Source organism: Serinus canaria, chromosome 15 (genome assembly GCF_022539315.1).
Source record: "Serinus canaria isolate serCan28SL12 chromosome 15, serCan2020, whole genome shotgun sequence".
Classification (NCBI taxonomy): domain Eukaryota; kingdom Metazoa; phylum Chordata; class Aves; order Passeriformes; family Fringillidae; genus Serinus; species Serinus canaria.
This window is the reverse complement of record NC_066329.1, coordinates 9,345,472-9,361,533: the sequence shown is the minus strand read 5'-3', so window position 1 is coordinate 9,361,533 and position 16,062 is coordinate 9,345,472. Positions and strand designations below refer to the sequence as shown.

The window sequence follows — 16,062 nt, the reverse complement described above, 5'->3', positions numbered from 1 at the left end:
ATCCGCAAGCCCCGCCCCGAAATCATAGACTCGCCTGGAGCGGAGCTGGTAGCGCCACCCTGTGGCCCGGCGGGGTACAGGGGGCGGAGCCCGCGCGATAAATAATTAAAATATTAAATATCAAATCAACACTTTAATGGTGTCCGACACCGTTGATGGGGGGAAGGGGGGAGGGCATATATTAACTCTGCAATAGCCTCTGCAGGGTCGGGGATAGGGCTGGGGGGAGGGCACACGCACCACAAAGGCTCTGCAGGGCCAGGGGGCTGATCCTGACCCTGGGAGTTGGGAACAGCAGGACCGGGGTGGCTCTTCCCGATCCCAGGAATACGGAACAGCGGGGATGGGAGGGCTGTTCCCCACACCGGGAACGGTGAACAGGATCACGAGACACAAACGCGATGTACGGAGTCCTCCAGCCACGGCACAGGCAATCTCCTCCCGTCCCCTCCCCGAGCCCGGGTTTCCACAGCTGCATTCCCCACAGAGCGCCGGGACGGGCCGGGGACGTTCCCGCCGTGGACCACGTTTGGCCTTTGCAAATAAATGCAAATACATTCCTGGAGCGCAGTCATTTGGCAACAGTAGGAGCAAGCAATATGCTTGGAGAACAGATTTCCACGGGCCCACTGCACACTCGTCCTTCTCGGGCAACAACAGGCCATTGGCAGCGTTCTGGAAGAGATAAAACGGAACCTCAGGGGCAGGATCCCCTCAGGGAAGGATCTCCTCAGGGGAAGGATCCCCTCAGGAGCAGGAGACCTTCAGAGGCAGTATCTCCTCTTAGGAACAGGATCCCCTCGTGAGCAGGATCCCCTCAGGAAGATGATCCCCTCAGGGGCAGATCCCCTCAGTGAAGGATCTCCTTGGGAAGAGGATCCCCTCAGGAGCAGGAGACCTTCAAAAGTAGGATCTCCTCTTAGGAACAGGATCCCCTCGTGAGCAGGATCCCCTCAGGGAAGAGGATCCCCTCAGGGGCAGGATCCCCTCAGGGAAGAGGATCCCCTCAGCGAAGGATCTCCTCGGGAAGAGGATCCCCTCAGGAGCAGGAGACCTTCAAAAGTAGGATCTCCTCTTAGGAACAGGATCCCCTCGTGAGCAGGATCCCTTCGGGAGCAGATCCCCTCAGGAAGATGATCCCCTCAGGAGCAGATCCCCTCAGGAAGATGATCCCCTCAGGGGCAGGATCCCCTTGGGAACAGGATCCCCTTAGGAACAGAACCCTTTCAGGGGCAGGACTCCCTCAGAACAGGATCCCCTCCGGAGCAGGATCCCCTCAGACTGGCACAACATGGCCCGACTGAGGGTTTAAAGCCCCTGTGACACAAAAAATGGACAGAAAGGAACCAATTCTGAGCCCAGGACAAGGGAACACCCAATTCCTAATCTTCCCTCAGTGCTTCTGATCTTTTTCTAGCCCAACCATCTGCTTGTACACAGAAAGTTTCTCCTAAAGGATTGGTTTTAGTACCAAGAATGGTATTTTATGCTTTAGCATGGAGGAAGAACATCCAACACATCAACAGTTGTCTCTAGAGCAGCAGCCCAAGGCAGCAGCTTTGTTTTCCATCATGTTTTCCTTTGTTTTCTATCCCCTTCCTCAGGTCCATGGCACGTCTTTGGAGGCATCTGGGGAGCAGCTCAGCTCATCCACACATTCCATGTGTCCCTGCTGTCCGCGGGGACGGGCTGCAATAACCCTCCCAGGCGGCTGAGTTTCATTTTGCAGCTTTAATCCTGTTCCCAGAGCTCAGGAAAAGAATTCCTTAAAAATGGTCCCACACAGCAGCATTGTGTGGGAAGATCTGAGGCGACTGTGAAGGATCCCTGGCACCAGGAGTGTTCCTGGAACTCCAGCACATCCACAGAAATCACACAAACCAAGTGCTGGTCCTGGAGCAACGCAGGCAGATTTGCCCAAATCCCAAAATTAAGTAAACAGGGTCTTACCTGGAAATCATTAATTTTCTTAGTGAGAAGATGACGTGTTCTGAGTCACCTGGAAGAGCCCCAGAAGAGAAGGGTCAGCTCTGAGCCAGCATTCCCCAGGGAAGGCAGCAGCAACCAGGTACCCTGGTGTGTCCCAAACCCCCAAACCACCCTCAGGGTGCTCTTACCTGCAGGTGACCTTTGAGATTGGCCGGTGTTTTATAATCCCCCTTTAAAACCTGTGGGAAAGAGAACCTGGAGTGACCTCCTGGGGCTGTGGAATCACCTCTGGGTCACTGCTGCCAGCCATTCCCAGCCTTCCCAGGGAAAAGGCTGTACCTTGAGTGCTCTGTCCTGCTCTGGGCCCCTCTCTCCAAAACAGACATGGAGGGGCTGGAGCGTGTCCAGAGAAGGGAAGAGAGCTGGGGAAGGGGCTGGAGCAGCTGAGGGAGCTGGGAAGGGGCTCAGCCTGGAGAAAAGGAGGCTCAGGGGGACCTTGTGGCTCCGCACAACTCCCTGACAGGAGGGGACAGCCAGGAATGTCAGGCTCTGCTCCCAGGGAACAGGGAAAGGAGGAGAGGAAACTGCATCAAACTGTGCCAGGGGAGGGTCAGGCTGGAAATCAGGAGGAATTTCCCCATAGAAAGGGTGGTCAGGGACTGGAAGGGGCTGCCCAGGGAGGTTTGGAGTCCCCATCCCTGGAGGTGTCCAAGGAACATGCTCCATATGGCACTCAGTGCTCTGGTGGGGATCGGGCACAGGTTGGACTCAGTGGCTCTGAGAGGCCTTTCCCAACCTGAATGACTCTGGAATTCTGTGATTCTGTTTTCCCTGTGTGAGGCTCTTTCCCCCCCTCTTCCATCCTGACCCGGCTCAGGAGCTTCCTTTGCTCCAGAGGGCTGTGTGAGCCCCTGGCCTATCCCCTCCATGGCAGCGCCACTCACTCTGTGCGTGTTGTTGACAACCAGGGGGTCGGGGTGGCCGTAGTTGGGGGGGTTGGCATAGGGGTCGTAGCCGAGCCTGGCCAGCATGGGGGCGATGTGGGCCATGTCCTGCAGCACATCCCCCGGGATGTGCCCGATCCATTTGGATAACGCCTCCATGTTCACCGGCTTGATCACCTGGTCTGTTGACCTCTCTATCCTGGGGAAAATAAAGGAAAAAAAAACCAAAAGACACAATGGTTGGATTTCACACATGTGCTGGGCTCACACACAGCTCGCTGCCACCTCCAAAGAGAACCACAGGGTGGGATCTTAAATCCCATCCCGTCCCACTCCCTGCCATGGGCACAGACACCTTCCACTATCCCAGGTTGCTCCAAATCCTGTCCCACCTGGCCTTGGGCACTTCCTTGGATGGGGTAGCCACAGTTTCTGTCCCTCACAGCTCTGCTCTGGGAAAGCAGACCATGGCAGGGGGTTCCACAGCCCCAGAGGCTGGGTCCCTCTATTTAGAATCGTGGAATCATTAAGGCTGGAAAAATCCTCTAGGACGAGTGAGTCCAAGCATTCCCCCAACACTCCTAAGGCCACCACTAACCCATGTCCCCAGCTGTCACATCCACACAGCTTTTAAATTCCTTCAGGGATGGTGACTCTACCACCGTTCTGTTCCAATGCTTAATTACCCTTTCAGGGAAGGAATTTTCCTTTTTATCCAACCTAAACTTCCTCTGCAACAACTTGAGGCTGCTTCCTCTTTTCCTACAGGAGGTATCTATCCTGCACTGGGACAGAGGCTCTCACCATGACACCTCTGCTTATCAGAGGAAAACAATGTAAGATATGTGAGCTGTAGCACAGATACACTTGGTGACCCCTATGAATATTCAAAACCTGATCTAAGCAACCTGGACCAATTTACTCTGAGCAAACAGGGAAGTAGAGCTGGCTGCACTCCCAGGGCATCCTGGAAAACTGGAGCAACTGCACATCCCCCCCGTGCCTCCTGTGCCCTCACCACCGGGGCACCAGCAACTGATACAGAGACTTGGATAATTCCTTTACACTGCTGATTAAATTTTGCTAAGCCTGACTTAAGCCTCCATTTAGAAAAGAAAAAGCATTAAAAGAGGAAGAGAAAGTGGGAGAAGGCAAACACCCCCTACACATGGAGAGGGCAGGAGGGAGGGCTGGGTGTGCCTCCACTGAGCAGGTGTTGCTTTTATTCTGCAATACCAACCCCAGACCTGGCAAGAACTGCAGCTCATCATCATTAGCAGCACAACTAATCACACCAAGGAGGCATCTGAGGACGGGTGGAGAAAGAGACATTAAAGAGCTCACGTTTCAGAGCAAGCAGTTCTTTGCAAATTAGAGACTGAAATAATTTCTGCAGTGTCAAGAGAGATTAAACAGTCACCTGCTCCTGAAATCCTTGCTTGACAAGCTGTTCTGTGGAGTACAACAGATTGGGAGCATTAAAGCCATCTCTTACTCGGGAACACAAACCCCACTGCAGTGCAATGTGTTGTCCCTCCTCCCCCAAAATCACACACAAACACGGCTCTGCCCCCAGTTTTAGCCTGCTTTGTGCAACAAAAAGCTGAGGAAAGAGCCGAGACTCACTTGGAAAGGGACACCCCACCGGGCTTCCCGATGAGCTCCTCGTGGTGCAGCACCGTGTCGCTCCAGGAGATGTCCAGGAACCTCATGATGTTGTGCATGGACTGCTCGGGGTGCAGCACCAGCTGCTCGTAGTAGACGGGCAGGCAGCGGGCGCGGCCGATCTCCAGGCACTGGGAATACATCACCTCGATGGCCTTGTTCCACTTGGTCAGGCAGTCCCGGTAGCTGTTCAGGTCGAAGCCGGCGATCGTCACCTTGCGCGTGATCATGGAGTGCACCGAGGCACGCCCGTCCCGCACCATCAGCAGGAACTTGGAGTTGGGGAACAGCCGGGACAGGTACACGGAGGACTTGAGCGTGAAAGGGTCTTTGTTGCACAGGTACCTGGCGGGCTCGCCATGCTTGGCGATCACTTCCAGGATGAAGGCCTGCATGGCCGCGTCCAGCACCTGGTCCGTCACCCCCGCCTCGTCCAGCCGCATCTTCTCGCGGCCGGACTTGGACCAGGCCTGGCGCATGGCCAGCACGCGGGGGATGATGCGGGTCTCCTCCCCGCAGCGCACCTCGGGGTGGGCGTCCAGCATGGCCCTCATCAGCGTGGTGCCGCTGCGGGGGACACCGCCGATGAAGATCAGGGGCATGTCCTTGCTGTACCGGTACTCCACGTGGTTGGCGTCCACCATCACCAGCTCCTCGTTCTCCGGCCTCATCAGCCTGTGCCTCCTCTCGCTCAGGACCTGCTGGCACTCCAGGACCTGCTGCCCGAGGTGCAGGGTCACCATCAGGGCCGCCACCGAACCCACCAGCAGCAGCACCCTGCGCGTGGTGACCCGCATCCTGCTCTCCTGGGCACAGGCTGGGGGCTTCAGCTCTCCGCTAGCGAGTGTCCAACCCCACGGGCATCTGAAAGAGAACAGCACTGTCAGAGCAGCGATGGGATGCTGACACCATCCCAGATTTCATCACCTCCTTCACTTATCAGCACCTCTTTCATTTATCAGCACCTCCCAGGCTTGGTGCTCTACACCCAGCAGGTAATTAAAGTCTGCCTCAGTGCACACCCAGAGAGAGAATTTCTGCATTGTGCTCCCAGAAACACAGGTTTACAGCTGGAGCAAAGCTCCAGGAATGTTTTGGAGAGGAGGAACACTGTATATTCAGAGACTCCTTAAAACAAAATCTTTACAGAGAGCCTGCTCCATCCTAGATGAAGCCCAGACCCAAGCTGAGGTTATTCCTCCCAAACCCATGTCAGCACTCCAGCACTGATCACCTCCCAGTCACCTGCATCCTCTGTACATTTTGCTTAGTTTAACCCTAGGGTCACAGGGGAGGGGGAAGCTGAAATAAGAGAAAAACAAAAGCCTCTCATGCCAGCTTTAAGGATCTGAGTCAGGAGAAACCGTTAGAATGAAACACTGAGAGAGTCAACCATCTGAGAGTGAACACGCAGCGTTCACCACCCTGCCCTGCCTCGGGAACTGACCTGACAGAGAAATCCGTGAAACTTCATCTGGCACCGAGACTTTTCGGGGTTTTCCACGGCTCGGCAGGACATCCAGCAGGAAGGCTGCAGCCTCTGCAAGTGCCCAGCTCAGCTGCGTGCCCGGAGGGACTCCCGGGAATGCTGGCACCGCTTCCCGCCCCCTCCCCCCCGTCCGCCCCAGTTGCGAGTGCAGGTTTTGCAATCCTCCCCTGGGCTCACCCCGGGATTTCCAGTTCTTTGTGATTATGTGGCTGGGGCAGGAGCTGAATGGAGTGGAAGGAACGGGCCGTCCATGGATTCTGTTTTGCTGACAGGCCAAAGAGCTGCTCCAGGAAAGAGTTTCCCCCCGCAACGAAGGAATCCATTGTGCAGCAGCCCATGCAGAGCAGGGAGCAGGCAGGAGAGAGCCTGGAGCTGGGCAGCTTTCCTGCTCCTCCTGCCAGGCACTCAGGGACTCGCTCTGCTCCCCCCTTCCAGTCCCTGACATCCCACTCCACCATCCTGGACTCCACCCACTGGCTTGTATCCACTCCTGCACAGGCAGTGCCTCTCTGCCAGCCCAGTGATGCCCTCCCACAACCCAGCAGCACAGCAACATCACCACCAAAAGTATTTTTGCAGCTCTTTACTCCCTGGTCCACCCTGACCAGCTGCTTGGTAACATACCTGAAGGTGAACAACCTCAACTGCATCCCCACGTATGAGATAAAGTGGGTGGATTTGTTGGGATGTAGATCAGAGGGACACCCAACAGCTCTGGCATTTTTGCAGCACCAAGCAGAGTCAGGGCCATTAACAAGACAAGTGCTGCTCCTTCCTGCTCTCTTCATCTGTTTCTGTCATGTAAATATATTCAAATATTCACCCCAAAATAATTGCAAATGCCACAAGACCCATTTCAATGGATGGCAGAGGAGCAGGCAGGATTTAGGGCCAACTGGAATAATTAGGGCGATGCAGACCAAGACAGGCTAATTAACAGCAAAGGCTGCAGCATGAAAGGAGGCTGGAGCACAGAAGTGCTCTGTTCTCCAGGAGAACCAGCTGACAGGGAGCAGCTCCCACTGAGATGCTCCAGCAGCTCCAGCCAAGCTTCGGAGGGAACAAAGGGACTCTCATATTATGTTTGAAGGGGCTGCCAGCTGTGCCAGGGGAGGTTCAGGTCAGACATCAGGGGGAATTTCCTCATGGAAAGAGAGGTCAGGTCTTGGGAGGGGCTGTCCAGGGAGGTGGTGGAGTCCCCCTCCCCGGAGGTGTCCATGGAATGCCTGGATGTGGCACTCCGTCCTCCGAGCTGGTAACAAGGTGGGGACCGGGCACAGGTTGGACTCCAGCTGGATGGTCTGGGAGGGCTTTTCCAACCTGAATCATCCTGGAATTCTGGAAGTCCCTGGGGACTACCATGCCTGTCCAGCAGGCAGAGACTGAGTCCTCAGTGCTCCTATCCAACGCCACCAGCATGGGAAGCTCTCATTCTGCGTGGGGAGTGGGGAAGGCAGGTGCCCAGAGGAGCATGGCCACTCTGCACTGCTGAGCTCTGGACTCCAGCTCTGCCACTGCACGGCAGCCCCTGGGCCCAGGAGGGCTGGAATGGGACAAAGCTCTCCAGAGGGATCACCCTGGGATCACCCCAATGTGCTGGGAGGGCTGAACAACACCCAGAGCATGTCTGGCCACTCACACTCGTGCACACTCTTGCACACTACTCACACTCGTGCACACTCTCACACACCCGCTCACACTCTCGCATGCTCACGCACACTACTGACACTCGCGCACAGGAATCAGGGTGTAATTAGGTGCAGGGCTGTCTGAGTCAAGACAGCCCTTCCAGAGACTGCACCCTTTTAAATGCCCAAGCTGGCTCTGAGAGCTTCCCACTTGAGCAGGATTAGGGAGCTCTCAGAGGCTACTCTGGCAGGGAATAGTGACATGGGAGCAGAAAGCAAAGTGCCAGCAGCAATCCAGGGCTGAAACCCCTGAGTACAGCTTGGACACGGAAGGACAGGGATATCACACAGGGGCAGGGGCTATGTCCCTGGCCAGCATCAGGGGGCCAAGGCTGTTTCCAAAGAAGAAGCCATGGAGGAAGCCATGTTGTGGCAGTTTTGTTTTCCCTTTGGGATGCTTTTTGCAGCCTGGAGCTATGGGCTTTGTGGTTTTCAAAACCCTAACCCTAGGCATAACCCTAACCCTAGGCAGAGCACTTGTAAGGTTGCCACCCAGAGCATGGGGGAGGATGGGGACCAGTGGGGATGTGACAGCAGAGTGACAAGAGGTCCTACAGGCACCAAGTCTTCCGTATTCCCGTACTGATGGGACTTGAGCATGAAGAAGGCTGACACGGTGTCGTGCCAGCTTGTGAAAGCAGCACAGGATCAGTGGGGCACCAGTGGTGGTGTGGACAGATGTGCAACATCATGAGACAGATGTGCAGCAGCCACCCAGCCTCCCAGGGGAATCACACATCCAGCAGCTTGCTCTTACCTTTTCTCCGTACGGTCATTGTGCTTCTAGTTGAGCTTCATGCTGAACCCGTGGCCACCAAAACACCTGATGGGGAAGAGAAGCCACAGTGCTGATTTGTTTATTTAGCACACACATCTGCTCTCCTCTTCAGCACCTTCTGCTCCTCCCCACAGCCTCCTCTGAGCCCCAGGGAAAGGTGTTCCTCCTGGAGCTGGTGGCCCCAGCTCATGGCAGAGCTGGCAGCTGGACTTGGCACACCTGTCCTGAGACACCAGCACTGTTCACAGAGCACAGCCAAGCCAGGAGACACAGAGGGAAGCAGCAGGGCTGCGGCTCTTTTAGGAAATGCAGCCTGCTGGAAAGGAGAGAGATCTCAGGGGGACCCTAGCAGCCTGGATGTTTAAAGCCCAGGGGATGACAATCCAGCTGGACACAATTCCAGCACACACTGGCCAGCACAACAGTCTTGACCAGAGGAAGCAGCTCCAGACTCGCCTGCTGCAAATGCTGAAATCAGACACACGTCAGACTATGACCAGAGCCCCCAAATCAGTGACAGTGAAAGGAGACAGACCCCAGAAGACCTGCAGGCCTGGCAGGAAATATCTCCAGGTTGGGAACCAAACCCCTGGACACTGGGTTTCCCACAAGGACTGCTCCATGCCAGGGAGCATAGCAACCTTGGCTGAAGCCATCCTGCAAGCAAGAGCATCCTGGGGACAGTCTGGGACATGGAGCTGCAGCAGAGCACCTCGAGGGGCCAGGACCTGGCAGATCACCAGATGTCACTCTGCTCCCAGGATCACAGCATGGTCATGGGACCATCTTAGGGTCACTGCTGCTGGGACATTCCCAGTCAGCTCCCCCTGGCTGCGCAGCAGGTCCTGGCCTTGCAGGATGTCCCTGAGAACATTTCCAGCAGTGACACTAATGGCTATTCCAGTCTCCTCTCGTGCCATCAAGTGTCACCAGCCCCTCCACCTCAGCACTAAAGAGAAACCAGAGGGAAACTCCACCCAGCAGGAACTCTACAAGGTCTTATCCGCAGTGCAGGCGCTTCCCTGCGAGGCTTCCTGCTCAGCCTGGCCTCCATAGATTACAGGATTCCAGCTCCAGACGAGGCTGCAGCTCCAAGGAGCTGCAGCTGCATCCCTGGATGTGCCTCTGCAGTGCTCCGAGTGCTGAGGTGCAGGGACAGAGGTGGTCCAACTGCCCACCCAACTCACCCTGCTCCAGAAACAGCTCCAGATCCTGCCCAGGCACAGACACGGACAGACACACAGACTCGCACTTGTTTGTGACTTCCTTCCTGATGCTGGGCAGGGCGTCACCACTAGCTGGGCTCCAACAGCAGCTCTGACCGAAACCCGACCAAAACCCCCCCTGACCTTGGCACCTGTGCTGGGAACGGGTAAAAACCACCCCCGGAATAGCCCCAGAGCCAGCACAGCACCCTCAGCAGTAAGGAAACACCATTTGTTAAAGTGTTACAAACAACCACAGAAACAGTTTCTATGAAAAGCCCCATATGATCTAAAGTTGCATTTTTCTTTAAACCATTCCCAGAAATGAGTGTCATTAAGTGCAGCCTCCCCAAAACACATAGGTGTGGCCTGGAAAATTTGAGCTCAATTTGTTGATGCTTAATAAAAGGATGAGGATCTGCAGACGCCCCTGTGGCGGAACAGCAGCAGAAACTGTGGTCAGCAAGAAATGTCCCAACATATCCAACTCACATCTTTAAAAATCAGCAATATTTAATTACTGAATTGATAGTCTCCAGTTCATTGACAAAAATAAACATAGCTTGCCTGAGGGCCACTGCTTCATCCCAACCTGAGCTCAGTCCGACACTGGCACTGTTGATGGCAGCTCTGCTCCTCCTGGATGCTCCTGCTGGCACCTTGTACAGCATATTTCCGAACATTTCCCAAGTATCTCTCTTAGCAGGACGGGAAGGCAGCAAGCATGGGGCATGGAGCATGGGGCCAGCCCCAATCTCCACCAGGAGCACACAGAGGCACCACGGGGGTGGCTGTGGTCACTGAGTGCAGCGTCAGCCCTGTTGCACAACCCCCAGCTTGTGCTCCTCCACCCCAGCACAAACCGGATCGATCACACGGGACAGTGGGAACAGAGTCCAACCCACCCACCCCAGTGGTAGCACAGGGGCTCTGCGCCTACCTCTGCTGCAGGTGTGCCATGGCCTTGGAGAGAAGATATAAAAATTAAGCTGCAGCACTCAAAAAAAACCCCACACAACAGAAAAGAAGCTGCTGTCAGCCTCCACGTGGCAAGAGCAGCACCACTGAGAGCAGGACTGGTTTGGTGACTAAAACTGAAGCTGCACTGCAGGTCATGAACCCAGGGCATCCACTGGAACAGAAGCCAATTCCAGTGAAAACACAACCAATCCCAACAAAAACACCTGGGTCTGGAGCACTTTGGAGTTCTGTGTCCCTTGGAAAATCCCCAAACAGCACTGACAGCCCTGTGGTTTACACTTGCACCGCCACCATCATCCCAGGAAAAAAATAACAGTCAAAAGAGTTCAGAGATGAGTGTTCAAGCAGCCACCTCAGCATCCAAACCACACAGAGGCTGCTCAAGCTGCATCTTAGCACCCAACAGGCTCAGCGGGCAAAGAGGAATTTATTCTCGCTCCTGAGTACTAAGAAAAATAAACCAGCAGAACCTGCTGCCCTGAGGATTAAGGCAGCGTGTGTCAGTTTAAAACACTTTCTGGCTCAGAAAAGCCTGCAAGGTGAGAGCCCTAAGCCACACCAATCATTCCAGCTGAAAATCCCAAAGAGCCCAGCCAGGGATGGGGCACTTTGTGCCAGCCAGCTCCAACAGGCTCTAAATCACATCAGCAGAGGATCCACAGACATTTCACAGCACAAACAGACTGTTGGTTTATCGCCTCAAGGCTGTTATGATTAGCAAAACATTTTATTATCCTGCTCAGTGGTACAGTGTTCCTCAAACAATAAAAATCCCACCAATTTACAGTAACTCCCCTCCGCCCATCCCTTGTTCCAAGCACGGCAATGGCTTTTTATCATCGGGAGATGGAAACCTCAGCACTCACCCTGCCAGCCTCGCAGGGACACGGCCTTCAGCTCAGAGTGGCAGATTAATTATGGAATGCCCAAGGGGGAAGCTGCTGGCAGGACACAGGGATGGAGGCACCTACCCACTCCCCAGCACCTGGCACCGTGTGCCTGCACCGCAGCAAAGCTCAGGCACGTCAGACACGCTTGTGCTGAAATAGGACACGAGCTCTGCACTTCAGAGGGAGCTCCTGACTTTTAATTAACCCACAGAGCTTCAGCCTTCCGTAATTACTCTGCAGTTGCTGCCTCAGGGGGACAAAGGCAAAGCCAGCAAAGGTCCACTGATGGTGACACTCCTACGTTGGTTCCCCTTGTGCCCTGACCAGTGACTGCATTGTCCTGCTTGAGGAAGGAGCTCTGGGAAAGCACGTAGCTCTCCCCCAGCTCCTTTTGCCCAGGGAAGCTGTGGCTGCCCCATCCCTGAAATGTCCAAGGCCAGGCTGGATGGAGCTCTGAGCAACTTGGTCTAGTGGAAGGTGTCCCTACCCAAGGAAAGGGGGTGGAACTAGAAGATCTTTAAGATCCCTTCCAACCCAAACCATTCCACGATTCTGTGACGATTCTATGATTCCTCTCCATGTCTCTAATCAGTTCCCTCCAACTCTCACCCCTCGTCCAGGGTATGTCTGGGAATCCCCATGGGAGAGGGGCACTGGGCGAGGGGTGCCGAGGGCTGCAGCCTCCCTGTTCACTCACCACGCTTGATGCAAACACATCTCTTCCCTCACAAAACTGCACAAATATTCCCTTGAAGGAATGTGGGTGGTCAGAGCCTGCCATACAACAGGGAGGAAGAGAAGTCAGAGGAACTGCTAGAAAAAACACCAAGTATCTTCAAAAAATATTTTCCCAATCCACACGCCAAACCCTAAGTCTCAACAAGCTCCATTCTTGCATGCACAAAGATCAGGATCTGCAAATAAAAAATTGTTTCTGCAAGACAAACCCCAAAACCTCAAATTTGCTTAAGAAACAAAATCAAAGTGTTTTATTTCCCCATGCAGCAGCAGCAGCAGCCCTGGAAGCACTGCCTGAGGGCAGGGCAGGGCAGCAAGGATGGAGGTGCCACTGCTCACCCTGCATGCAGGGATGGGAGAGGGGACACTGCTCCCCATCTTCTCCAGCTCCTCTGCTCGTTCTTGTCCTGTTTCCTGCAGCTCCCTCAGGAGCACAGACCCAAGCACAGACCAGACCCAGGATCTCCAGCAATGCCCAGCCATCCTCAGCACAACGGATGCCACAAAGGCAAACATTTGGCATCTCCACAAAGCCAGAAACTTTGGGAAGCACCAGCACCCACTTCAGCAATGTGTGTTTGTGGCCTCCCACTCCCAGCCCCACCGAGGATGGGCACTGACCACTCCCAGGCCCTGGCACGGGTGAAGCCCTTGTGAAACCACCGATGGAAGAAACAGAACTGGGTCCTTCCGAGCCTGCGCCGCTGCTGCCTCATCAGCCAAAGCACCCTGCACAGCACATCCGAGCTCCTTCCTGTCTGCACCAGCCCAGCTGGAGCCCTGCTCCTCCTCTGCTGCCACTTGCATCTGCAAACGCTGGGCCACCAAGGCCTGTGCCCATGCCCTGAGTGCCACCTGGCCACGCTGGCTCACAGCCAGCTCTGAGCACAGCTGCCCGAGGGGGGCTGGCTCTTATCCCACTCCCCTTGAAGCTCAGCCACAGCCAGCAACAGCTGCTTGCACCACAGGATCCCTCCCAGCACCAAGCAGGAACAGAAGTGCTGGAAAAGCTTCCCCTGCCCCAGCACTGCAGCCTGTGGCTCTGGAGCCAACATGCTCATGGCCATTCCTCAGTGGAGAAGCACCTGCATGCTTCAGCCCCTTCAGAGCCCTCAGTCTCACTCTGGGGTCACTGCCTGGGAATGCACAGTGGGAAGCAGCTGCTTGCTTCACTTCCGAGCACTGCGTGTTGAGCAACCCCCGCTGCTGCTCTTGTTTGATGTCCCTGGGAGGGGACAAGGGGCTCCTGTGGCAGGGCCACCCCCTTGCCTGCAGTCACACTGTGAGGCACCACAGCACGGACTGGGGACCAAAAGGGGGGCAAAAAGGCATCATTCACCTTGAGAGGGGAAATCTTTGAGAGAATTCCTGCAGGAATTCTGGAGGCAGACAGGGCTTGGAAAACAGAGTGAACCAAAGCGGGCAGCCAACACCAGGGCAAGCTTCTCCAGGGTTCTGTGTGCCCGCTGCCTGTGGAATCTGGAAGGAAACGTGCTGGGCCGAGGCGTGAGGCTGAGGTTCCTCAAGGCATCACAAATTCATCACAAGGCACATCTGCACGGTGCCAAATAAAACCACCTGCTGGGGGTTTGTTTTCTCTCTCCAAAAATCTTCTTGACAGTCCCCGCATTTTAACAGCGCTCCTGCCATCCCACACATCCCCAAAGGCTGAGCGTACCCGGAATGCAAACTGCCTTCGGAAAAATCTCCTTAAAATAGCGACAGAAATTACTAATACTGCTTGTAAAGCCTACAGGCAGAGGATAGCCATGGCATGAGCCTGACCATGCTGGTGAGCCCACCAGTGTCCTACAGAGAGCCCAGGTCTCAACCTGCCACATCCCCCCACAGTGAAGCCCCCCAATGCCAGCTGCTGTGGGTGATGCTCGGGAGGACTCACACAGTGCCCAGTTCAGCTGCTGTCCCCCAAATTCCAGGCTGCCTCCCTTGTGTGACTCCACACAGACCCCTGGGCTCCCCTCAGGCTCTGCAGCAGAGCCGCTCCTGTGGTGCCACATGCAGCAGCCTCAGGGCACCAGCTGCCACCTGCATGTGATGGCAAACCCCGCTGGCAGGTGCCCGCGTTGGCACTTGACAGCTCCCCACAAGCAGCCTGCAGCATCCCCACAGAACACACAGCAAATCTGGAAACCTGTTGGCACCAATCTTTGGGATCTCCCCACTCACCATTGCTCGGTGCCTGAGCAGAAGGGAGCAGCACGGCTGTGCTGAGGGGGGACTCCGCTCCTGAAACAGAGTCCAAGCAGCCGGCGGGGCCTGGCACAGGGGAGGTGTCTGAAGGGGTTTCAAGCTGTGAGATGACTTTTGGACAGAGCCTGAGCATGCAAACAAACACAGAGAGGGACAGAGCAAAGGCCTCTGTGATGCAAACCATCCCCTGCCTGCCCAGGAGGGCAGCTCAGCTCATGCTTGCTGGCCCCAGTGCCAGCAACTCCAGCCATGAGTCCCAAGAACTTGAGCTGGACAAAGCGTGGATGTCACATCCCTGCCACATAGGGCACAGTAACAGATGGGCACTGCCAAGAGAGTGCCAGTGCTTTGTGTGGGCTGCAAGGTGACAACACAGCTGCTCAGGAGCCCATCTGCACCCCCTGCCAAGGGACCCACATCCCACAGCCACCCCAACCTCGGTGCTGCCAACACCTCTCAAGCCTCAGCAGAGGCTGATGCTGCCCAAGACCTGCAGGTGCAGCCTCCCACTGGGCAGCCACTCTGCCTAGGCCACCACGCTCATCCTGGTATAGAAGGGCAGTCCCAACCCTGGCTGAGCTCTGGACACCTGGACAGACGGACAGCCCCAGCCCATGGGTGCCTCTGTGTATGGCAGTGCTCAGGTTATGGGGGCACGGCTTGGTGCTGGGCTGCCAGAGGGGAGCTACGGGAGGGAGGAGAGGGCACTGTCTGCCAAAGAGCAGAATGGGAGGACAAACGTACGAGGAGAATCCTGCACTGAGCACCTTGTCCCACCTGCCGTGTATCCTGCACTGTGTTCTGTGCACTGAGCACCCTGTAGGCACCTCAGCACACCCTGCACTGCACTGAGCACCCTGCACCCAGCACCACGCTCTGAACTGAGCATCCTGCGCTGAGCACCCCGCACCGAGCATCCTGTACTGTGCACCCAGCAGTACTCTGAGCACTCTGCACCGAACACCCAGCACCGAGCACCGCTCCGTGTCCCCAGTACCGCACACCGAGCACCGCTCCGTGTCCCCAGCACCGAACACCCTGCCCCGCTCCGATCACGCATCACCACCCGGTGTCCCCAGCACCGCGCACCGCGCACCCCCCGCACTGCGCACCGAGCATCCCCCGCCGCTCCGCGCCCCGTTCGCTTCGCCCGCGCCACCCACCGAGCCCCGAGCCGCTACCAGGCGGCGCCCGCCGGTGCCAGGCACCGCCCGCCGCGCAGCCCGGCCGCTGTCACCTGCCAGCCGCCGCGGCTGGGGGGACAAACGGCAGAGGCACACGCGGTTCCCGGGCCGGGCCGGGCCGGGTCGCTCCCCCCGCTGCCCCCGGTGCCCCCCGCACTCACCGGGGCCGCCACCGGCCCGGAGCGGCGCGAGACGCGGCGACGTCACGCGCACACGGGGCCGGGATCCCCGCCCGCCGCTCCGCGCGTGCGCCGCGCGCGCCGGGCAGCGGGCGGCACCGGGGGACCGAGCCCGGGACCGAGCCTCAACCCGTCCCCCTGCCTGTCCCCCTGCCTGCCGCCCCCCCATGCCCTGTTGCCC

At 56.5% G+C, this 16,062-nt stretch overlaps 1 protein-coding gene across 6 annotated transcripts; it reads right to left on the bottom strand.

Annotated features, from left to right (window-relative positions):
- Positions 1 to 120: 120 nt before the first annotated feature.
- TPST2 (tyrosylprotein sulfotransferase 2) lies at positions 121 to 15,937 on the bottom strand. 6 transcript variants are annotated; one of them, XM_050980416.1, is made up of 9 exons: positions 14,495 to 14,622; positions 8,473 to 8,538; positions 6,652 to 6,821; positions 5,986 to 6,078; positions 4,500 to 5,402; positions 2,874 to 3,072; positions 2,118 to 2,168; positions 1,951 to 1,999; positions 121 to 675 (listed from the first exon to the last, which is right to left on the bottom strand). In XM_050980416.1, exons 5-8 carry the CDS (start codon positions 5,333 to 5,335, stop codon positions 1,970 to 1,972), a joined length of 1,116 nt encoding a protein of 371 aa, XP_050836373.1. In that variant the 5' UTR covers positions 5,336 to 5,402; positions 5,986 to 6,078; positions 6,652 to 6,821; positions 8,473 to 8,538; positions 14,495 to 14,622; the 3' UTR covers positions 121 to 675; positions 1,951 to 1,969. The 6 variants fall into 6 exon arrangements, with proteins under 6 accessions (XP_050836373.1, XP_030089211.1, XP_009090636.1 ...); XM_030233351.2 differs by lacking the exons at positions 6,652 to 6,821; positions 14,495 to 14,622 and adding an exon at positions 15,864 to 15,937; XM_009092388.4 differs by lacking the exon at positions 6,652 to 6,821.
- Positions 15,938 to 16,062: the final 125 nt, after the last annotated feature.

Bases quoted from the DNA above. Each gene is read 5' to 3' on its own strand.
- TPST2 (XM_030233351.2), bottom strand. From the start codon at position 5,335: ATGCGGGTCACCACGCGCAGGGTGCTGCTGCTGGTGGGTTCGGTGGCG. The intron at 3,073-4,499 runs GTGAGTCTCGGC...TATTTTCCCCAG, and splicing joins GGTGGGGTGTCCCTTTCCAA to GATAGAGAGGTCAACAGACC. The intron at 2,000-2,117 runs GTAAGAGCACCC...GGGCTCTTCCAG, and splicing joins ATCTCAAAGGTCACCTGCAG to GTGACTCAGAACACGTCATC.